The 23,777-nt window shown below is 50.8% G+C and overlaps 1 protein-coding gene across 1 annotated transcript in view; it reads left to right on the top strand.

Moving 5' to 3' along the window:
* LOC121559505 overlaps positions 1-22,039 on the top strand; it is a 41,688-nt gene extending 19,649 nt beyond the window's left edge. Inside the window, exons 3-8 of the mRNA XM_041872741.2 lie at positions 4,394-4,478; positions 4,852-5,047; positions 5,480-6,477; positions 7,462-8,276; positions 19,166-19,348; positions 19,818-22,039. Coding sequence (XP_041728675.2) covers positions 4,394-4,478; positions 4,852-5,047; positions 5,480-6,477; positions 7,462-8,276; positions 19,166-19,348; positions 19,818-20,065 — 2,525 coding nt within the window. The 3' untranslated portion in view covers positions 20,066-22,039. The remainder of the gene's footprint in view (positions 1-4,393; positions 4,479-4,851; positions 5,048-5,479; positions 6,478-7,461; positions 8,277-19,165; positions 19,349-19,817) is intronic.
* The last annotated feature ends 1,738 nt before the right edge of the window (positions 22,040-23,777 follow it).

Raw genomic sequence — 23,777 nt, 5'->3', positions numbered from 1 at the left:
CCGGATTGTAACCACAACTCCGACAGGCACACATGCATTTAATCTTTTTCCAACCTCTGTAAGCGAGAGGCATCGCTGGAGCTGTGTTGCAAGGTAAGCCCTGTTTGCTAGATGCTATCAAGCTATTTTGGTTAGGTGAAAGGTCTGTGGTTAGCTAGACACTTTTTTGAAAATTAGCTAGATAACCACTGACTGTAGTTACGTGTGCAACGCACATTACCTTCCTTACAAGTAAAAAGGAAACCAGCATAGGCTAGTATAATGATATAGCCAGCTAAATATCGCCTGGTGGGCTAGCTAGTTAGGCACCTTGCTTGGCTAGTTGGCTACATTATCTAACGTTAGCTAGCTAACGTTGCACAGGATCTCACCATGGTGTAGTCAGACGTTCCCGACAGGCGGTGACATGCTAGCGAATGTGCCTAACGTTAAATATCCCTGCCCTGGTGGACTAGCTAGTATGTCACCACCCGTGGGGTCTGGGGAGAAAGTCTGACTACACAAATGATGAGCTAACGTAACCAGCTAGCTAAATGTTAGCAAAAGATCACTGTCCTGGTGTGCTAACATTAGCTAGCGTGTCACCACGTGGAAAAGTGTGACTACACGAACAGTGAGCTAACGTTAACTAGCTGGCTAGCTAGCTCACAAAGGACTTGTGGGTTCAATGTTTTTCCTATATAAAACACAAAAACGTTTTTGTTCCACGAGTGCATCTGTTGTACGTGACTAATCAAATGACCTGTGAAGTCAGTTAAACATGTACTTTTCGGACTGGGCAATGTGCCAAACTAGCCTGACACAGCAGTGAAATTCTGCCCTTTACAAACATTGTACGCGACAGATTTAGGACCTGAATGTTACCCGGGCTAGTAGATATCGTGGTCTGCTGGCCAGTGCCAGAAATCCTCATGTTCCATCCCTGCATGTCAGTCCCTTTCAGACGATCCCCCTTATCACTGTTGGTGCTCCTCAGTGACCTCACGGCTGAGGGGTTTTAACTTTTCTCTTGAGAATTAGAATCAGAAGTACAGTCCTATAACTCATCGCAATACTTCACCTCTTCGGGCAAATAGTACGCTAGACTGTCCTGATCATCTAGTTGAGCGTTCCAGATAATTCCTCCATCCCAGCAGAAATGTCCCCTCCACATAGTAGGACTTTACATTTGCAGATAGACTAAAGGCCAATCTATTTTACTGTTACTATAGTAAGTCTGTGGGTTATGGGATTTTAATATATATATATATATACCATTTTACTAATCAACTTAGCTAGATAATAAAATGTAACTTTAATTTTTTGTCTTTCAGACTGGGCGGTCCAGAAACCCAGTGACTGCACTCGGGACTGCAGCTGCCATTTTCCGGTGGGAAAGAGAAACGGCCCTGTATTTACCACAAAAGGGTAGCTCATCCACCATGGCAGGAGAGGAAGATCCAGACTGTTGATTGGGGAACCAGAACAAACAGTGAGGCATGAGGATTGGCTGTTGAGGGACCACTTTGTCACATTGTCCAAAGTGGGTTTGTGTCCAGATAAAGATGGCGATACAGCATTGAAAAAGACCCACCAGTCACCACGCCTCTTTGTTTTTTCCAGTCCAACAGGAGTGCATCCTTCAGAGCGTCCGGTGCGTGGACATCCTGTGCCAGTGTGATCCGAGCGCGAGTGTCCCATTTGGGGAGGCTGCATCACATAGAGCCTGTGGACGGACAGGTCAGTAACTCATCAAATATGATACGTTATTGTGTAAAACATTTGAGTTTGTAGATGCATCAACATGTAGAGTCACTCACCACCTTCCGGAGACATTTGAAACCCCACCTCTTTAAGGAATACCTGGGATAGGATAAAGTAATCGTTTGTATTTTCGGACCATTTGGCTTCCCTGAAAACAGGTACTGACAGGAGGAGCAATATGAGTCGGTCAGAGGTCAGAGGTCGTCACGCTGGATGGTGATGGAAGCTTTGGTGGTCCATGACAACGAAGAAGCAGGTGTCCCTTCCAGTGATGTGCAGCTGACCTTTGACCTGGTGCCAGTAAGGATGGTCTTCACGGAAGGTGGTAAGACCCTCCCTCCTTGATATAGAAATCCTTTGACTTCACTGCCTCTTCAAATGGTAAGGTCCCTTGCACCATAGGGACACTTTGACCTCCACCACTGCTGTGGTGCCCAATTCCTTGATGGTCCTCCTCTTCATTATCTGTGGCCCCACTTTACAGACAACACCCCATCCAATGACTGATCTGAGGACCCTTTATAGCGCTTGGCCCTAACCACTGCTCCCTAACGGCTGGCGCCGTCAACCTCCCTCTCCTCATGGCCCAGTTGGGGTTGGTACGCTGTCCCAACTGTTTTATAGCCCCCTGCTGCTCCACCGACAGCGCCATGCCAACCAGGATGCCTGCTTGCCCCAGGTATCCTTGTTTTTTTTAAACAATGTCCGGTACTGACAGGGAGGGTAGCGGTTGTTTTGGATCAGGTTCAAGGAGACATGCCATTCCACTGAACCTGCCCTGGAGACGGTTCCTTAGCTACTGAAGATCCTCCTCTGTGTGCTCTCTGGACAGAGGGTTGTAGTCTTCAGCCGGGTACAGCTTGCTTCCTCCACTCGCATTCCACGTCCGTACGGACGATATTGTGATCCGCCAAAACAGGCTGAATGGCTACACTTATGAGCGCCACGGAGGCGTTCGCATGTGGTAAAGAGAATCCCCTGGTCACCTATAGAGACCTGCCAAGAGGAAGGATGTTAAGTGCCACATGCCTTTTCAATGAATGACTTTGAACACCTTGAAATGCATTTTGTTGTAAGAAATGTGCTGTATAAATAAAGTTTGATTTGGTGATGACATTACAGCTTCAGAATATGCAGTTTTTCCATAAACCTTTTTTAAAATTGATAACTTGGGATTTTATCACTTGACATATCAATCATACTGTGTGAAGGATTCTATAAATCCAGACTGTGAATGCATGTACCACTGAATAAATAAATACTGTGCCTTTTTGAAGACGTGGTCTCTGGTCATGAAACTACAATCCGGACTGGATGTCTGAACAAAGTCAATTGTGAAAGTCAATAGATTTTAGATTCATTCTCATCAATGACAACATTCTAGAACTTGAGTTATCACTCCTCTAAGTCTGGTATCCCGGGGTGATCTGGTGAATGATTGATTAAGTGGCTCTTTCCTTGTAGAATGCTGACAGCTGCCAAGATGCTCAAACTTAACCTAATAGCTACACTCACCGACACAGGATGAACTTTATCGCCTCACGCTGGCCCTGACCAAACCGGTAAGTTGCCCCTCACTGTAGCTGCACTTCTCCACATGGCCAGACTTATAGTGGGCGTCTCCCCTTTTTAATGCTCTGATGCTTCTCCTTGAAAAATGCCATAAAGTCTGAAATAGACAGCAAAGTCGACATACTGTACAAACAGTTATCTAGGCTAAGTAATACAGAAATATTTGTTGATATACTGCTCTGTTAACTAGCTAGCTAAAGTTTTGTCAATGGCTAAGAAATGGGACAGAAGAAGTTCAACACTTCATTCAATTCATTTCAATACATCACATGGATTCATCATGGATTGGGCACAGGTCTCTGATGGCGCAGGTGAAGGGTGCAGAAGCTTCCTGCAGGAATTTGCAGTCTTGCTGAGGTCTTGTCTGTTGCTAATTAGCATTTAAAATATGAGCACAAATGGAGGGGAATAAATGGATCTTAGCTTATCGGAGAGAATTACCCGGTAATGAAAACGTCACGCCAAGGTAAGCCTACACCGAACACATACTAATTTGAAGTGTTGTAAAATTCACTGTGAAAAAATGAACGGTAGAAAAACGATTGGAACCATTTCCGTGTTTGACCGCAAGGTTTTATGGGTATTATGAAGCGTCCACTGTGGCGGACTATATAGGCACACGTCTGATTGGCCCAGGAAGACAGGGAAATGGTCTGCTACTCAAGAGATGGGATTCATATAGGCCTGATGGAAGACTAAGCTTTATTCAAAATCTATCTCTTTTTCTGGTGCTCCTTTAAATGCTGTTTGGTGCTGAACTTTGTTTTTTAAAGTTGGGAGCAGTGTGTGTGTGTGTGTGTGTGGGGGGGAGAGAGATACTGGTGTGTGTGTGGGAGAGAGAGTGGTGTGTGTGTGTGTGTGTGTGGGAGAGAGAGTGGTGTGTGTGTGTGTGTGTGTGGGAGAGAGAGTGGTGTGTGTGTGTGTGTGTGTGTGGGAGAGAGAGTGGTGTGTGTGTGAGTAAAGATGACATGCAGATCATTATGCATTTCTCTATTCCTTCCTCCAGCCCTATCATGTGTAGAGTATTCATTTGTGTTGAATGTGTGCTGATGTTCTTACTTGTTTCTAACTCTCCCAGGGGATGGGCAGTACCCAGCAGGAGCGGAGGACAGACTGCCTCCGCCCGGAAGCCCGTACTACCTCGCTGACCCCTCCCAGATCTGGTGAGCGAAACAGTAGGATCATTGAATTAAATCTTTATTTTAAAAATTTTTTATTATGTACTTCTAAAATAGACAACCAATGACAGACGTGTCTGTTCTGGTTATGACAGCTAGATGAGATCAATCAAATGTCGCTCATTTTTATTATATTTTGTACCGAAGTTGCATTGAGACTGCACTGTATGGGTCAACCTTACCTATTGCAGTGGTCACCAAGTCTCGGAAGGGTGTGCAGTGCTTTTGTTCAAGCCCAGTACTAACATACCTCACCAAGACCTCGGTCAGTGAAATCAGGTGTCGTTGCTAGGCGGCTGGAGCAAAAGGCTGGTGACCAGTGGATGGTGGTGTAACGTTGCTGTGTGTCTCCATCCAGTGTGTCGGAGCTGGGCGAGGATGGGGCGGGTGGGGTCCGGGGGCCGGTGCTCTTCCACCCACCGCCCAACTGCAGGATCCGAGAGGTGCACTGCGGGAGTCAGGTGCGGCTGGTCGTCATAGCGATTCGCGACATCGCCAAAGGGGAGGAGATCACGGTGGACTACAGCCTGACGGACTGGGGAGAGAACGCCATGGTGACTATGACTCGCTGATAACATTGCCAGCTTGCCTCGTTGCGAACCCATTTCGGCTATTTTTAAATGTACTCAGTGAAGAATGAGTGTTGTCAGAGGTCATGACCTTTTTATACACATCACAATTACCATTGTTCAGCTGTAGGCATTACTAGTTGCATGTTGTGTTGTTTCCTTGTTCTGTCCAAGTAAAGAACATCGCCTAGTGTGATTGTCTGGGCTCCATATTGAAGCCTTTTGGTTGTGTTACGAATATCCTAGGGATTCCATAGCTCTGTGTCTCTGCGAGGGTTTGACTGCAGCTTTAACCCTGACAATAACATTAAGAAGGTCATCAGAAGGTCGTGACCTCTAGTACATTTCTTCAATTGGTTACTGAGGGTATTTATAAAGTTGCTGTTTTGTCATGTTTTTGGATTTGTCTCCGGACAGGAGGAAGAGCCTGGCCCCCACCCACTGTCTCTCTCCATCTCTGACTACCTCACCCCATCCTGGTCCCTCTCCCCCTCCTCCTCCCCGCTCACCCACTCTGAGCCCAGCGACTCGGACCGAGAGGAGGAGGAGGAGGATGATGAGGATGAAGAAGAAGAGATGGAGGAGCTGAGGGGCCGCATGCTCCGCCGCCGAAAGAAGCGCAAACTAGCTGCCCCCGTCACCACCAAGAAGAAGAGTACCGCCAACCCCAGGGCCGGACCCGGGCGCCCCGTCTCCTCCTCCTCCTCCACCCCGGCCCAGACCCAGTCTCAGCCTGCCACCCCACTGGCGCCCCCCACCACCAACATCAACAACAACATCAACATAAACATCGGCAGCTCCAGCGGGGCCACGGTCAGCCGGCAGCAGCACTGCCCCTACTGCAGCCGTCACTACCGCTCTCTGGCTCGCCACCTGGAGAAACACCATGCCAACCAGCCGGAGGTCAGGGCAGCCATGGAGCTAGCTGCACTCCACACACACTCCTCCTCGCATCCTCACCCTTCCTCCTCTACTAGCTCCTCGCACGCCCACATCTTCACCTCCCCCCAGCTGCCCTCCTCCTCCTCGACTCCCGCCCCTCCCCCTCTTTTCTCCAGGGAGAGAGAGAGGGATGCGCTGGCCGCTCGGAGTTCCTCGGGGGCGGTCTCCTTTTCGCTCTCACTCTCCCCGCCCTCGGCTGCTCAGCCGGCCGCGGCCAAAAAAGGCTCCAGCTTGTCGGTGCAGAAGGCCAAGACGGGCTCCGCCCCGGCAGTGGTGCCGGTGAAAAGTCTGCCGACACCCAGGAGGGGCCGCAGGCCGAAGAGAGAGGAAGAGGAGGAGCAGAAAGCGGGGGAGTGCATCAGGAGCAAAGAGGAAGAGATTCCTCCACCTCCTACCCCCAAGCCGGAGGAAGAAGAGCTGGATGAGGACAGGACAGTAGAGAGTCCTGGGGACAGGAGTGCACAGGTGGCTAGGTATGATGGATAATATGGTTCTGCTGCATTGGCCTAAATGAAATGTGACATACGAAGTTCTGAATTGAAACTGCTTGAGAAATGCATATTTTGCCATTCTATCATTGTTATAATGGAGATGTGTGATAAAGAAGTTAAAGTCCTCCAGTCTGCTTTTCAGCTCCTTTATCATCTGATTTACTTAACAAAAAGCACATCTCAATAGCTGGTCCAGGTGTCCTCTTGACACGGCGTGGGGGGGGGGGGGCTCCTCTTCTGTACTCTATTGTTCTCAAGCAAGGGTGAAGGCCGATGACATCAGAGGCCATCATCACACCAACTCCTTGAATGGCCTACTCCATGAAGTTTGGAGTTGTCAAAAAAAATTACTATTTTGCTCAAAACATATATTTTTATCCCTAAGCGTATACGTGGGATATTGTTTTTCAACTGAGAAAAAATTGTTTTGCTTTCAAATATTATATATGTTTTGACATGTATTTTAAAACTCTCTCTGTCTCTCTCTCTTTTTGTCTCTGTCTCTGTCTCTCTCTCTCTCTGTCTCTCTCTCTTTTTGTCTCTCTCTCTCTCTCTCTGTCTCTCTCTCTCTCTCTGTCTCTCTCTCTCTCTGTCTCTCTCTCTTTTTGTCTCTCTCTCTCTGTCTCTCTCTCTCTCTCTCTCTGTCTCTCTCTCTCTCTCTCTCTGTCTCTCTCTCTCTCTCTCTCTCTCTCTTTTTGTCTCTCTCTCTCGCTCTCTCTCTCTCTCTGTCTCTCTCTCTCTCTGTCTCTCTGTCTCTCTCTCTCTCTCTCTCTCTCTTTTTGTCTCTGTCTCTCTCTCTCTCTCTCTTTTTGTCTCCATCTGTCTCTCTCTCTCTCTCTCTCTCTCTCTCTCTCTCTCTCTCTCTCTCTCTCTCTCTCTCTCTCTCTCTCTCTCTCTCTCTCTCTCTCTCTCTGTCTCTCTCTGTCTCTGTCTCTGTCTCTCTGTCTCTCTCTCTCTTTTCTCTAGCTCCCACAGACACCACATGCCCCCTCTCCTCTCCTCTCTCTCCTGCCTGGTGCTCTACCTCCGCCGGCAGCAGCACTCCTCCTTCTTATCTCTGTCTCGCTCCTCCAGTTCGCCTGAGGCCTGGCGCCTGCTCTGCCATTCCAGCCTAGCGCTGATCATCCTCTATAACCGCCACCGCGAGTGTGAGGTGGCGCAGCTCACCACCCAGGACTACCACAACCGCGTCACCCCGACCCAGGCTAACTCGGCCAACAACCCCCCCACCGGCATGGAGGCCATCCTCTCCCCCTTCGAGCATCAGGTCCTCTGCCACCTCCCCCGGGCAGGTGTGCTGGGGAAGCGTGGGCGTATCCAGCCCCTCGTCCTGCCCCCGCACTGTGAGCCCTGCCTGGAGCTGCTCCTTCAGACCTCCGCCAACGTGGGCGTCGACCCCGACAGCCCCTACGTCTTCTCCCGGCCCTTCCACTCGCCCGCCACGCCGCTCCGGGGCACCGACGTGCTGCGCAACCTGGCACGGACCAGCGGCGCCAAGAACCCCAGGGCGCTGACCCAGACGCGGGCGCGCCGGCAGGTGGCCATTCTCACCCAGCTACTGCTCCTGGAGGAAGGGGAGGGGCAGGGCCGGCCGGGCGGGGCGGCCGCCAAGCGCCTGGAAGACTTCCTGCAGAGGGAGTACCACGTGACCCAGAACTGTGCCACGATAGGCCGAGACCCGGCGCTGATGGGCCGAGTGGGCAGGGTGGTGCTCTATGGGGAGCGGGAGGGGGTGCTCTTCAGAGGGATGAGCCTGCAGCACATCTGTCTAGAGCTGGATGGTAAGGGGGTACTACAGGGAACTGGGTGGTAAGGGGGCACTACAGGGATGGTAAGGGGGCACTACAGGGAACTGGGTGGTAAGGGGGCACTACAGGGATGGTAAGGGGGCACTACAGGGAACTGGGTGGTAAGGGGGGCACTACAGGGATGGTAAGGGGGCACTACAGGGAACTGGGTGGTAAGGGGGCACTACAGGGATGGTAAGGGGGCACTACAGGGAACTGGGTGGTAAGGGGGCACTACAGGGATGGTAAGGGGGTACTACAGGGATGGTAAGGGGGCACTACAGGGAACTGGGTGGTAAGGGGGCACTACAGGGATGGTAAGGGGGGTACTACAGGGAACTGGATGGTAGGGGGTACTACAGGGATGGTAAGGGGGCACTACAGGGAACTGGGTGGTAAGGGGGGCACTACAGGGATGGTAAGGGGCACTACAGGGATGGTAAGGGGGCACTACAGGGAACTGGGTGGTAAGGGGGCACTACAGGGATGGTAAGGGGGTACTACAGGGATGGTAAGGGGGCACTACAGGGAACTGGGTGGTAAGGGGGCACTACAGGGATGGTAAGGGGGTACTACAGGGATGGTAAGGGGGTCACTACAGGGAACTGGGTGGTAAGGGGGCACTACAGGGATGGTAAGGGGGCACTACAGGGAACTGGGTGGTAAGGGGGTACTACAGGGATGGTAAGGGGGTACTACAGGGAACTGGGTGGTAAGGGGGCACTACAGGGATGGTAAGGGGGCACTACAGGGAACTGGGTGGTAAGGGGGCACTACAGGGAACTGGGTGGTAAGGGGGCACTACAGGGATGGTAAGGGGGTACTACAGGGATGGTAAGGGGGCACTACAGGGATGGTAAGGGGGCACTACAGGGATGGTAAGGGGGCACTACAGGGAACTGGGTGGTAAGGGGGCACTACAGGGATGGTAAGGGGGCACTACAGGGATGGTAAGGGGGCACTACAGGGATGGTAAGGGGGCACTACAGGGATGGTAAGGGGGTACTACAGGGAACTGGGTGGTAAGGGGGCACTACAGGGATGGTAAGGGGGCACTACAGGGAACTGGGTGGTAAGGGGGCACTACAGGGAACTGGGTGGTAAGGGGGCACTACAGGGAACTGGGTGGTAAGGGGGCACTACAGGGATGGTAAGGGGGTACTACAGGGATGGTAAGGGGGTACTACAGGGATGGTAAGGGGGCACTACAGGGATGGTAAGGGGCACTACAGGGATGGTAAGGGGGCACTACAGGGATGGTAAGGGGGCACTACAGGGAACTGGGTGGTAAGGGGGCACTACAGGGATGGTAAGGGGGCACTACAGGGATGGTAAGGGGGCACTACAGGGATGGTAAGGGGGCACTACAGGGATGGTAAGGGGGCACTACAGGGAACTGGGTGGTAAGGGGGTACTACAGGGATGGTAAGGGGGCACTACAGGGAACTGGGTGGTAAGGGGGTACTACAGGGATGGTAAGGGGGCACTACAGGGATGGTAAGGGGGCACTACAGGGATGGTAAGGGGGCACTACAGGGATGGTAAGGGGGCACTACAGGGATGGTAAGGGGGCACTACAGGGATGGCAAGGGGGGCACTACAGGGATGGTAAGGGGGGCACTACAGGGATGGTAAGGGGGCACTACAGGGAACTGGATGGTAAGGGGGTACTACAGGGATGGTAAGGGGGCACTACAGGGAACTGGGTGGTAAGGGGGCACTACAGGGATGGTAAGGGGGCACTACAGGGATGGTAAGGGGGCACTACAGGGAACTGGGTGGTAAGGGGGCACTACAGGGATGGTAAGGGGGCACTACAGGGAACTGGGTGGTAAGGGGGCACTACAGGGATGGTAAGGGGGCACTACAGGGAACTGGGTGGTAAGGGGGCACTACAGGGATGGTAAGGGGGCACTACAGGGATGGTAAGGGGCACTACAGGGAACTGGGTGGTAAGGGGGCACTACAGGGATGGTAAGGGGGTACTACAGGGAACTGGGTGGTAAGGGGGCACTACAGGGATGGTAAGGGGGCACTACAGGGATGGTAAGGGGGCACTACAGGGATGGTAAGGGGGCACTACAGGGAACTGGGTGGTAAGGGGGCACTACAGGGATGGTAAGGGGGGCACTACAGGGATGGTAAGGGGGCACTACAGGGATGGTAAGGGGGCACTACAGGGATGGTAAGGGGGGCACTACAGGGAACTGGGTGGTAAGGGGGTACTACAGGGATGGTAAGGGGGCACTACAGGGAACTGGGTGGTAAGGGGGTACTACAGGGATGGTAAGGGGGCACTACAGGGATGGTAAGGGGGCACTACAGGGATGGTAAGGGGGCACTACAGGGAACTGGATGGTAAGGGGGGTACTACAGGAACTGGGTGGTAAGGGGGCACTACAGGGATGGTAAGGGGGCACTACAGGGATGGTAAGGGGGCACTACAGGGATGGTAAGGGGGCACTACAGGGATGGTAAGGGGGCACTACAGGGATGGTAAGGGGGCACTACAGGGATGGTAAGGGGGCACTACAGGGAACTGGATGGTAAGGGGTACTACAGGGATGGTAAGGGGCACTACAGGGAACTGGGTGGTAAGGGGGCACTACAGGGATGGTAAGGGGGGCACTACAGGGATGGTAAGGGGGCACTACAGGGAACTGGGTGGTAAGGGGGCACTACAGGGATGGTAAGGGGGCACTACAGGGAACTGGGTGGTAAGGGGGGCACTACAGGGATGGTAAGGGGGTACTACAGGGAACTGGGTGGTAAGGGGGCACTACAGGGATGGTAAGGGGGCACTACAGGGATGGTAAGGGGGCACTACAGGGAACTGGGTGGTAAGGGGGCACTACAGGGATGGTAAGGGGTACTACAGGGAACTGGGTGGTAAGGGGGGCACTACAGGGATGGTAAGGGGGCACTACAGGGATGGTAAGGGGGCACTACAGGGAACTGGGTGGTAAGGGGGCACTACGGGGATGGTAAGCGGGTACTACAGGGATGGTAAGGGGGCACTACAGGGAACTGGGTGGTAAGGGGGCACTACAGGGATGGTAAGGGGGTACTACAGGGATGGTAAGGGGGCACTACAGGGATGGTAAGGGGGCACTACAGGGAACTGGATGGTAAGGGGCACTACAGGGATGGTAAGGGGGTACTACAGGGATGGTAAGGGGCACTACAGGGATGGTAAGGGGCACTACAGGGATGGTAAGGGGGCACTACAGGGAACTGGATGGTAAGGGGGCACTACAGGGATGGTAAGGGGGTACTACAGGGATGGTAAGGGGGCACTACAGGGATGGTAAGGGGGCACTACAGGGATGGTAAGGGGCACTACAGGGATGGTAAGGGGGGCACTACAGGGAACTGGGTGGTAAGGGGGGTACTACAGGGATGGTAAGGGGGGTACTACAGGGATGGTAAGGGGGCACTACAGGGATGGTAAGGGGGCACTACAGGGATGGTAAGGGGGCACTACAGGGATGGTAAGGGGGCACTACAGGGAACTGGGTGGTAAGGGGGTAATACAGGGATGGTAAGGGGGGCACTACAGGGATGGTAAGGGGTACTCACAGGGATGGTAAGGGGGCACTACAGGGATGGTAAGGGGGCACTACAGGGATGGTAAGGGGGTACTACAGGGATGGTAAGGGGGCACTACAGGGATGGTAAGGGGGTACTACAGGGAACTGGGTGGTAAGGGGGCACTACAGGGAACTGGGTGGTAAGGGGGGCACTACAGGGATGGTAAGGGGGCACTACAGGGATGGTAAGGGGGGCACTACAGGGATGGTAAGGGGGTACTACAGGGAACTGGGTGGTAAGGGGGCACTACAGGGATGGTAAGGGGGGCACTACAGGGATGGTAAGGGGGCACTACAGGGAACTGGGTGGTAAGGGGGCACTACAGGGATGGTAAGGGGGCACTACAGGGAACTGGGTGGTAAGGGGGTACTACAGGGATGGTAAGGGGGTACTACAGGGATGGTAAGGGGGCACTACAGGGAACTGGGTGGTAAGGGGGTACTACAGGGAACTGGGTGGTAAGGGGGCACTACAGGGAACTGGGTGGTAAGGGGGCACTACAGGGATGGTAAGGGGGCACTACAGGGAACTGGGTGGTAAGGGGGTACTACAGGGATGGTAAGGGGGTACTACAGGGAACTGGGTGGTAAGGGGGCACTACAGGGAACTGGGTGGTAAGGGGGCACTACAGGGATGGTAAGGGGGCACTACAGGGAACTGGGTGGTAAGGGGGTACTACAGGGATGGTAAGGGGGTACTACAGGGAACTGGGTGGTAAGGGGGCACTACAGGGAACTGGGTGGTAAGGGGGCACTACAGGGATGGTAAGGGTACTACAGGGATGGTAAGGGGGTACTACAGGGAACTGGGTGGTAAGGGGCACTACAGGGATGGTAAGGGGGGCACTACAGGGAACTGGGTGGTAAGGGGGCACTACAGGGATGGTAAGGGGCACTACAGGGAACTGGGTGGTAAGGGGGTACTACAGGGATGGTAAGGGGGCACTACAGGGATGGTAAGGGGGCACTACAGGGATGGTAAGGGGGCACTACAGGGATGGTAAGGGGGTACTACAGGGAACTGGGTGGTAAGGGGGCACTACAGGGATGGTAAGGGGGCACTACAGGGATGGTAAGGGGGTACTACAGGGAACTGGGCTCTGGCGTGACCAAGCTAATCCATCGCAGAACTCCATCCCTAATCAGAGAGTTGGCGGGGTTTCTGTTCATGAAGGAGAATAGTTGCATTTTAGATGTGAATTAGGCATCTCCCCATCTCATTGGGATGGAGGAGAGGTGGAAACGGCAGTAGAGTAATGATAGCTTTGTTAACAAGGGTGGCATGGCAAGTATGCTGATCATGTTTACTAGCAAGTATGCTGGTCATGTTTACTAGCAAGTATGCTATTCATGTTTACTAGCAAGTATGCTGGTCATGTTTACTAGCAAGTATGCTGGTCATGTTTACTAACAAGTATGCTGGTCATGTTTACTAACAAGTATGCTGGTCATGTTTACTAACAAGTATGCTGGTCATATTTACTAACAAGTATGCTGGTCATGCTCACTAACGGTATGTTTACTAACAAGTATGCTTGTCATGCTCACTAGCGGTATGTTTACTAACAAGTATGCAGTCCCCTGTAGCTCAGCTGGTAGAGTATGGCGCTTGCAACGCCAGGGTTGTGGGTTCATTTCCCACGGGGGGCCAGTATGAAAATGTATGCACTCACTAAATGTAAGTCGCTCTGGATAAGAGCGTCTGCTAAATGACTAAAATGTAATTGTAATGCTCACTAGCGGAATGTTTACTAACAAGTATGCTGGTCATGCTCACTAGCGGTACGTTTACTATTTGTAAGTTGGTAATGAAGCAGTAGTAAGTGATTGCTAGTTTAGAGCTTTACACCGAGGTGACATGAAGGGGGATTCTCCTCCCGCTCTGACACAGATGGGAGCAAACTTACCGGAACATTCTAAATAGATGGGAACTCTGAACAGGGCACCTTGTAATTGCATTGCCTGCCGTACAACCATCTGTCCTTCACAGATATAGTTAACGGACATCTCGTCTGTGTGATTATGTTCTGGTTTGCTCATTACGTAAATGCCAGAGGAAAACCTTGCCCTGAGTCTCCAAGCCTTTTACATTGTAATGGCAGGTGATAGTGAATGAACAAAGCATGTTGTATATGTGTTATATTCCTGTTGTTGTGCTCTCTCTGTCTTCTACCCCTACCCAACGTGCTCTCTGTCTTCTGCCCCTACCCAACGTGCTCTCTCTGTCTTCTACTCCTACCCAACATGCTCTCTGTCTTCTACCCATACCCAACGTGCTCTCTCTGTCTTCTACCCCTACCCAACGTGCTCTCTCTGTCTTCTGCCCATACCCAACGTGCTCTCTCTGTCTTCTACCCCTACCCAACGTGCTCTCTCTGTCTTCTACCCCTACCCAACGTGCTCTCTGTCTTCTGCCCCTACCCAACGTGCTCTCTCTGTCTTCTACTCCTACCCAACGTGCTCTCTGTCTTCTACCCCTACCCAACGTGCTCTCTGTCTTCTGCCCCTACCCAACGTGCTCTCTCTGTCTTCTACCCCTACCCAACGTGCTCTCTGTCTTCTGCCCCTACCCAACGTGCTCTCTCTGTCTTCTACCCCTACCCAACGTGCTCTCTCTGTCTTCTACCCTACCCAACGTGCTCTCTGTCTTCTGCCCCTACCCAACGTGCTCTCTCTGTCTTCTACTCCTACCCAACGTGCTCTCTGTCTTCTACCCCTACCCAACGTGCTCTCTCTGTCTTCTACCCCTACCCAACGTGCTCTCTCTGTCTTCTACCCCTACCCAACGTGCTCTCTCTGTCTTCTACCCCTACCCAACGTGCTCTCTGTCTTCTATCACTACCCAACGTGCTCTCTCTGTCTTCTACCCCTACCCAACGTGCTCTCTCTGTCTTCTACCCTACCCAACATGCTCTCTCTGTCTTCTACCCCTACCCAACGTGCTCTCTCTGTCTTCTACCCCTACCCAACGTGCTCTCTCTGTCTTCTACCCCTACCCAACGTGCTCTCTGTCTTCTACCCCTACCCAACGTGTGCTCTCTGTCTTCTACCCCTACCCAACGTGCTCTCTCTGTCTTCTACCCCTACCCAACGTGCTCTCTGTCTTCTATCACTACCCAACGTGCTCTCTCTGTCTTCTACCCCTACCCAACGTGCTCTCTGTCTTCTACCCCTACCCAACGTGCTCTCTCTGTCTTCTACCCCTACCCAACGTGCTCTCTCTGTCTTCTACCCCTACCCAACGTGCTCTCTCTGTCTTCTACCCCTACCCAACGTGCTCTCTGTCTTCTATCACTACCCAACGTGCTCTCTCTGTCTTCTACCCCTACCCAACGTGCTCTCTCTGTCTTCTACCCCTACCCAACGTGCTCTCTCTGTCTTCTACCCCTACCCAACGTGCTCTCTCTGTCTTCTACCCCTACCCAACGTGCTCTCTGTCTTCTACCCCTACCCAACGTGTGCTCTCTGTCTTCTACCCCTACCCAACGTGCTCTCTCTGTCTTCTACCCCTACCCAACGTGCTCTCTCTGTCTTCTGCCCCTACCCAACGTGCTCTCTGTCTTCTACCCCTACCCAACGTGCTCTCTGTCTTCTACCCCTACCCAACGTGCTCTCTCTGTCTTCTGCCCCTACCCAACGTGCTCTCTGTCTTCTACCCCTACCCAACGTGCTCTCTGTCTTCTACCCCTACCCAACGTGTGCTCTCTGTCTTCTACCCCTACCCAACGTGCTCTCTCTGTCTTCTACCCCTACCCAACGTGCTCTGTCTTCTACCCTACCCAACGTGCTCTCTATGTCTTCTACCCCTACCCAACGTGCTCTCTCTGTCTTCTACCCCTACCCAACGTGCTCTCTCTGTCTTCTACCCTACCCAACATGCTCTCTCTGTCTTCTACCCCCTACCCAACGTGGCTCTCTCTGTCTTCTACCCCCTACCCAACGTGCTCTCTCTGTCTTCTACCCCTACCCAACGTGCTCTCTGTCTTCTACCCCTACCCAACGTGTGCTCTCTGTCTTCTACCCCTACCCAACGTGCTCTCTCTGTCTTCTACCCCTACCCAACGTGCTCTCTGTCTTCTACCCTACCCAACGTGCTCTCTATGTCTTCTACCCCTACCCAACGTGCTCTCTGTCTTCTACCCCTACCCAACGTGCTCTCTGTCTTCTACCCCTACCCAACATGCTCTCTCTGTCTTCTACCCCTACCCAACGTGCTCTCTCTGTCTTCTACCCCTACCCAACGTGCTCTCTGTCTTCTACCCCTACCCAACGTGCTCTCTCTGTCTTCTACCCCTACCCAACGTGCTCTCTCTGTCTTCTACTCCTACCCAACGTGCTCTCTGTCTTCTACCCCTACCCAACGTGCTCTCTCTGTCTTCTACCCCTACCCAACGTGCTCTCTGTCTTCTACCCCTACCCAACGTGCTCTCTCTGTCTTCTACCCCTACCCAACGTGCTCTCTCTGTCTTCTACCCCTACCCAACGTGCTCTCTGTCTTCTATCACTACCCAACGTGCTCTCTCTGTCTTCTACCCCTACCCAACGTGCTCTCTCTGTCTTCTACCCTACCCAACGTGCTCTCTATGTCTTCTACCCCTACCCAACGTGCTCTCTCTGTCTTCTACCCCTACCCAACGTGCTCTCTCTGTCTTCTACCCCTACCCAACGTGCTCTCTGTCTTCTACCCCTACCCAACGTGCGCTCTCTGTCTTCTACCCCTACCCAACGTGCTCTCTCTGTCTTCTACCCTACCCAACGTGCTCTCTCTGTCTTCTACCCCTACCCAACGTGCTCTCTCTGTCTTCTACCCCTACCCAACGTGCTCTCTCTGTCTTCTACCCTACCCAACGTGCTCTCTGTCTTCTACCCCTACCCAACGTGTGCTCTCTGTCTTCTACCCCTACCCAACGTGCTCTCTGTCTTCTACCCCTACCCAACGTGCTCTCTCTGTCTTCTACCCCTACCCAACGTGCTCTCTCTGTCTTCTGCCCCTACCCAACGTGCTCTCTATGTCTTCTACCCCTACCCAACGTGCTCTCTGTCTTCTACCCCTACCCAACGTGCTCTCTCTGTCTTCTACCCCTACCCAACGTGCTCTCTCTGTCTTCTACCCTACCCAACGTGCTCTCTCTGTCTTCTACCCCTACCCAACGTGCTCTCTCTGTCTTCTACCCCTACCCAACGTGCTCTCTCTGTCTTCTACCCCTACCCAACGTGCTCTCTGTCTTCTACCCCTACCCAACGTGTGCTCTCTGTCTTCTACCCCTACCCAACGTGCTCTCTCTGTCTTCTACCCTACCCAACGTGCTCTCTCTGTCTTCTACCCCTACCCAACGTGCTCTCTCTGTCTTCTACCCCTACCCAACGTGCTCTCTCTGTCTTCTACCCCTACCCAACGTGCTCTCTGTCTTCTACCCCTACCCAACGTGTGCTCTCTGTCTTCTACCCCTACCCAACGTGCTCTCTGTCTTCTACCCCCTACCCCACGTGCTCTCTCTGTCTTCTACCCCTACCCAACGTGCTCTCTCTGTCTTCTGCCCCTACCCAACGTGCTCTCTATGTCTTCTACCCCTACCCAACGTGCTCTCTGTCTTCTACCCCTACCCAACGTGCTCTCTCTGTCTTCTACCCCTACCCAACATGCTCTCTGTCTTCTCTCCTACCCAACGTGCTCTCTCTGTCTTCTACCCTACCCAACGTGCTCTCTCTGTCTTCTCCCCCTACCCAACGTGCTCTCTGTCTTCTGCCCCTACCCAACGTGCTCTCTGTCTTCTACCCCTACCCAACGTGCTCTCTCTGTCTTCTACCACTACCCAACGTGCTCTCTCTGTCTTCTACCCTACCCAACGTTCTCTCTCTGTCTTCTACCCCTACCCAACGTGCTCTCTCTGTCTTCTATCACTACCCAACGTGCTCTCTGTCTTCTACCCCTACCCAATGTGCTCTCTCTGTCTTCTACCCCTACCCAACGTGCTCTCTCTGTCTTCTACCCTACCCAACGTGCTCTCTCTGTCTTCTACCCCCTACCCAACGTGCTCTCTCTGTCTTCTCACCCTACCCAACGTGCTCTCTCTGTCTTCTACCCTACCCAACGTGCTCTCTGTCTTCTATCACTACCCAACGTGCTCTCTGTCTTCTACCCCTACCCAACGTGCTCTCTGTCTTCTACCCTACCCAACGTGCTCTCTGTCTTCTGCCCCTACCCAACGTGCTCTCTGTCTTCTACCCCTACCCAACGTGCTCTCTCTGTCTTCTACCCCTACCCAACGTGCTCTCTCTGTCTTCTACCCCTACCCAACGTGCTCTCTGTCTTCTACCCCTACCCAACGTGCTCTCTCTGTCTTCTACCCCTACCCAACGTGCTCTCTGTCTTCTACCCCTACCCAACGTGCTCTCTCTGTCTTCTACCCCTACCCAACGTGCTCTCTATGTCTTCTACCCCTACCCAACGTGCTCTCTGTCTTCTACCCCTACCCAACGTGCTCTCTCTGTCTTCTACCCCTACCCAACATGCTCTCTGTCTTCTCTCCTACCCAACGTGCTCTCTCTGTCTTCTACCCTACCCAACGTGCTCTCTCTGTCTTCTCCCCCTACCCAACGTGCTCTCTGTCTTCTGCCCCTACCCAACGTGCTCTCTGTCTTCTACCCCCTACCCAACGTGCTCTCTCTGTCTTCTACCACTACCCAACGTGCTCTCTCTGTCTTCTACCCTACCCAACGTTCTCTCTCTGTCTTCTACCCCTACCCAACGTGCTCTCTCTGTCTTCTATCACTACCCAACGTGCTCTCTGTCTTCTACCCCTACCCAATGTGCTCTCTCTGTCTTCTACCCCTACCCAACGTGCTCTCTCTGTCTTCTACCCTACCCAACGTGCTCTCTCTGTCTTCTACCCCTACCCAACGTGCTCTCTCTGTCTTCTACCCTACCCAACGTGCTCTCTCTGTCTTCTACCCTACCCAACGTGCTCTCTGTCTTCTATCACTACCCAACGTGCTCTCTGTCTTCTACCCCTACCCAACGTGCTCTCTGTCTTCTACCCTACCCAACGTGCTCTCTGTCTTCTGCCCCTACCCAACGTGCTCTCTGTCTTCTACCCCTACCCAACGTGCTCTCTCTGTCTTCTACCCCTACCCAACGTGCTCTCTCTGTCTTCTACCCCTACCCAACGTGCTCTCTCTGTCTTCTACCCCTACCCAACGTTCTCTCTCTGTCTTCTACCCCTACCCAATGTGCTCTCTCTGTCTTCTACCCCTACCCAACGTGCTCTCTCTGTCTTCTACCCTACCCAACAGTGATGTCCGGGAACTCTGCTGAGTCCTTCTCAGACGACTCGGACGGGGAGGCAGAGAAGTTTAAGGAGAAGGTGGTGAAGAAGCGACCAGGTCGACCCCCCCGCAAGAAGGCACCCCCTCCCTCCTCTGTCAACCCTTCGCTCCCTGGTGCCCACAATAGGAGAATCATTCAGCCCAAGTCAGGCATGTACCATGGAATGTTTCCTACCCGATAGCTTTACCTATTCATGCCTATTTGGGTGAATGTGTCTGAACAATAGCCGCTTCGAAAACCCATTATTGCGCTACATCCATGCAAGCCGACGTGTGCTAGCATCAGAAATGTTGAAAAAATTGAGGGACTCGACAAGCCAATCGGTAACTTCCTCACACCTATCGAGCCCTTTCAAATCTACTCAAGTGTGCCAGACCATACATGCCCCCTCGAGCCCTTGGTCAGGTGACTGGCTACTTTTTGTATTCCTCTCTCTATATCCCAACCTGTACTTATATATATATATACTTTTTAAACTATACAAAAATATGTAAGGAGATCAAAACTATGATGTATCATGAATATATACAGTATACACAAGTGTTTAGGGGTTAGGTGCTCGGTGGGGATGGATTTGGAATTGGGAAATTGATGTTCATGACTGTCCTGTGTTCCCAGGGAAGCGTGGGGTGCTGAAGCGGCCCTGGTCGGAGGCGGAGCGCGTCGCCGTGGAGACGCACCTGAAGAGGAACATCATGGAGCTCCGCGTGCCAGCCAAGGCGGACTGCGAGCGCTGCCTGCAGCTGTGTCCCCTGCTGGTCAGCAACCAGCGCGACTGGAGGGCCATCAAGTTCTACTGCCACAACCGCATTCAGCTACTGAAGAAGCAAGGCAGGAGGGAGAGAGCAGGGTACTCTGTTAGATAGTTATCTCGCTTTCAAACTGTCTTCTACGATCTGGAGTGACCCTATTCTCACCCTGGAGAAGTGCAGTCTGCTGGTTCTTCGACCGAGTTTACCTGACCTCTGACCTGACCTTAGAGATGTACCAGGTGTGCAGCACCAGTCCAAGCCCTGTCGCCCAGTAATGCAGTGTTGTCTTCATCAAAGAGTCAAGAAGAGAATTAACTGGGATTAGTTTAAATGTCTTCTCTGACCAGGGGACATATCCACATAGCGTCTCAGAAATGGTCTTAGGAATACTGTTAACCTGTTTTTAAGACCCAAAAATACTCCCAGCTACCAGAGTAGCTTTTAGGATGATGTTAAGACACTGCCCAGACAAACTCTGAGCCAGGAGTAAAATCAACTCGTGAAAGTTTATCTCAGCTGGTAATCACGACAGTTGGAGGTACCGCAAAGGAAGGATGGTGATGACGCTCATTGACATTGTTGCAAATGATGGGGAATAACCAATCACGATGAGGCATTGCCAGCTGTGATCTCTACAGCACGATTCAGACCAACCAAGGTGAATGTGACTGTACATCAAATGTTGCAATGGTAAAAGTTTGATATCATTTGTCTGACCTGATCACTTTGCCTACTCCTAATTATTGCCTAATATGTTGGCATACATAACCTTTTTTTTTAACCAATTCTGATGTTTGTTAAAAGTGGAATTTTTATAATATTGCCGCTATGTCAACACTCTTAACTCCCGGATAACTACTCTAAATAGCTTTGGTACAGTACTGTAGGCATCAAGTCGCTTGCCGATAGTGTTGCATAACATTTTTGAAAGTTTTATCATTTTCCCAATTTATTACTTAGACATATTTTTTTGAACAATGTTGCAGGCCTTTTTTAAATTACCAAGACACCTGCTGGTAACTCTGAACTGGTCAGGTCAGCTCATGAGGTCTCCTAAATATCTGTCCACTAGGTTGGACTCTTATGACTAAAGAGGTTTAATGCCTAGCTTGTATTTTTACCCATCAGAGGAGGAGTAAAATATTTATATTCTCAGCACTTACCACCAACTTTCTACTCTGAGACGCTTTGTGGATACGGGCCCTGGATTAGGAAACAACGGGCCTAGAAGGAGTTCAGATATACGGGCCCTGGATTAGGAAACAATGGGCCTAGAAGGAGTTCAGATACGGGCCCTGGATTAGGAAACAACGGGCCTAGAAGGAGTTCAGATACAGGCCCTGGATTAGGAAACAATGGGCCTAGAAGGAGTTCAGATACGGGCCCTGGATTAGGAAACAACGGGCCTAGAAGGAGTTCAGATACAGGCCCTGGATTAGGAAACAATGGGCCTAGAAGTGCTGGAGAATCCGAGTTTTTAAACACTTTATTTCAATCTGTTGGGAAATGACTGAGAAAGACCTGAGAAAGTGAGGGAGTTGAGAGTCGTCGAGCCGCCTCCACTGAAAGCTGAAGACCAAATGTGAATATTAGGTTGTCTTTACAAAGATGGAGGAAGACACGTATGGTTTGAACCCGTAAGATCCCCCCCCCCCTAGAATTAGCATACATACAGTCATACAGTCATATGGACTGGGATACCTTTGAACTGTTTTGATATGGATAACTGACTGGGTGTACCCGAGCAATGAGCTATCACGGCCAGCTGTGTTTTTAACGGTATTGATCAAAGTATTGGGACCATGATGCACCAGTGAACTTGTTCACACAACGCTGGACCACGGTCTCAGTCAAACTAATATGAAACCAGGCACGCATACTTTAAAATGTTAATCATGTCTGTTTTTTAATATTTTTTTTGTCATTTTACAATATAATATGGTCTTATTAGTAACAAATGTAAATATGTACTAATCGACAATGAAATTGGACATAGTAGTGGTAATAAAGTTGGTGTTATTGTGCTAAAGTGTACATATTGTAAATACTACTTATTAAAGTGGATCACATTTTGAAGTGTTTTCTGAACCACAATTGTAAAGTGATGTTTCGCACTATGGCAACAGATGCAATAGAAAATATCTACAGTACTAGATCCTATAGCCTACAGGCTGGGGGTATACAGTATACAGTCACTACTACAGATAGATTGGATACAGTATACAGTCACTACTACAGATAGATTGGATACAGTATACAGTCACTACTACAGATAGATTGGATACAGTATACAGTCACTACTACAGATAGATTGGATACAGTATACAGTCACTACTACAGATAGATTGGATACAGTATACAGTCACTACTACAGATAGATTGGATACAGTATACAGTCTCTACTACTGTTAGATTGGATATAGTATACAGTCTCTACTAGAGATAGATTGGATACAGTATACAGTCTCTACTACTGTTAGATTGGATATAGTATACAGTCGCTACTACTGTTATATTGGATATAGTATACAGTCACTACTACAGATAGATTGGATACAGTATACAGTCACTACTACAGATAGATTGGATACAGTATACAGTCACTACTACAGATAGATTGGATACAGTATACAGTCTCTACTACAGATAGATTGGATACAGTATACAGTCTCTACTACAGATAGATTAGATTGGATACAGTATACAGTCACTACGACAGATACAGCATGAAAATGCCCTCTCGCTAGAAACTCGTTGCAGGTTTTGAAAAGCGCTTTAAAAAAAAAAACGTAATCCCCCACTTATTCTTTAACGATGTCATCAGGTAGGACTTTGTTAGGAGCTTTTTCTTAACTTTTTAACCGCTGAACATAGAATCGCACCGTTTTCGCATATGTAGTTACTGGTATGGAATTGCCCTTTAAAGCGATGCATGCCCATTTTAGATATTTGAAGAATTGAACTTGATAAGCTTTAAACATACCATATCACAACCTAAAACATAAGGTTGTATTACTCAACTGTAATTGCTGAACATATAACGTATAGCTTCAAAATATGAACTATCATCTCATCAGCTGTAGGTCCCAGCATCCATATCTCCATTTATGAATTTGAAAATTGACGTTTTTCGCCACGCACATCCCTTGGGGGCAAGCTGAAACACATTGTTCATTTAAGCGTTTCAGAGTAGGAGTGCATGTCTAGGATCAGGTCCCCCCTGTCCATGTAATCATCTGAAGGGCACTCATGCTCTGAAACACCCAATTCTGATAATTTGCCGCTAACTGGTCTTTTGACCAATCAGATCAGATCTTTTGCCAATAATGGGGCAAAAGATCAGAATTGGGCTGCTTGTGTAAATTCAGCCATTGTGATACAGGCACTGATTGTCGAGTCTGGGGCAGTGATGGGCAACTTTGATGGGGGTGGTGGCCACAAAAAAACCTGAACTCATGAGTGGCTCGCGGGTCTGCGTACCCACGTTTCATTACGCAGACAAGTTTAGACAGAGCCGGCCTTAGCCTTTTGGAGGTCCTAAGTGAAACGGAAGTTTTAAGAGTTAATTTCCTGCGATTCTACACTTTACCATAGGGGCGGAGATAAATGTTAGCAGTAATTAATATGATATCTGAGTGAGAGTGACTTACAAAATCGATGGGAGCCCCCCCGGTCGCTAATTCGACCATGATTACTATGCTGGCTAGACTAACTTACCAATAAAACATTTTTTTAGCTGACATAGGCTAATTGAGTGACTGACACAACAAGAGAAAAACTTCTGATGCACAACCGAATTTCGAAATTGCACCTGGTGTATTGTACT

This window comes from Coregonus clupeaformis, unplaced genomic scaffold (assembly GCF_020615455.1).
Source record: "Coregonus clupeaformis isolate EN_2021a unplaced genomic scaffold, ASM2061545v1 scaf0153, whole genome shotgun sequence".
Classification (NCBI taxonomy): domain Eukaryota; kingdom Metazoa; phylum Chordata; class Actinopteri; order Salmoniformes; family Salmonidae; genus Coregonus; species Coregonus clupeaformis.
Note: the sequence above shows the minus strand (reverse complement) of the source record. Positions and strands in the feature narration are given on the sequence as shown.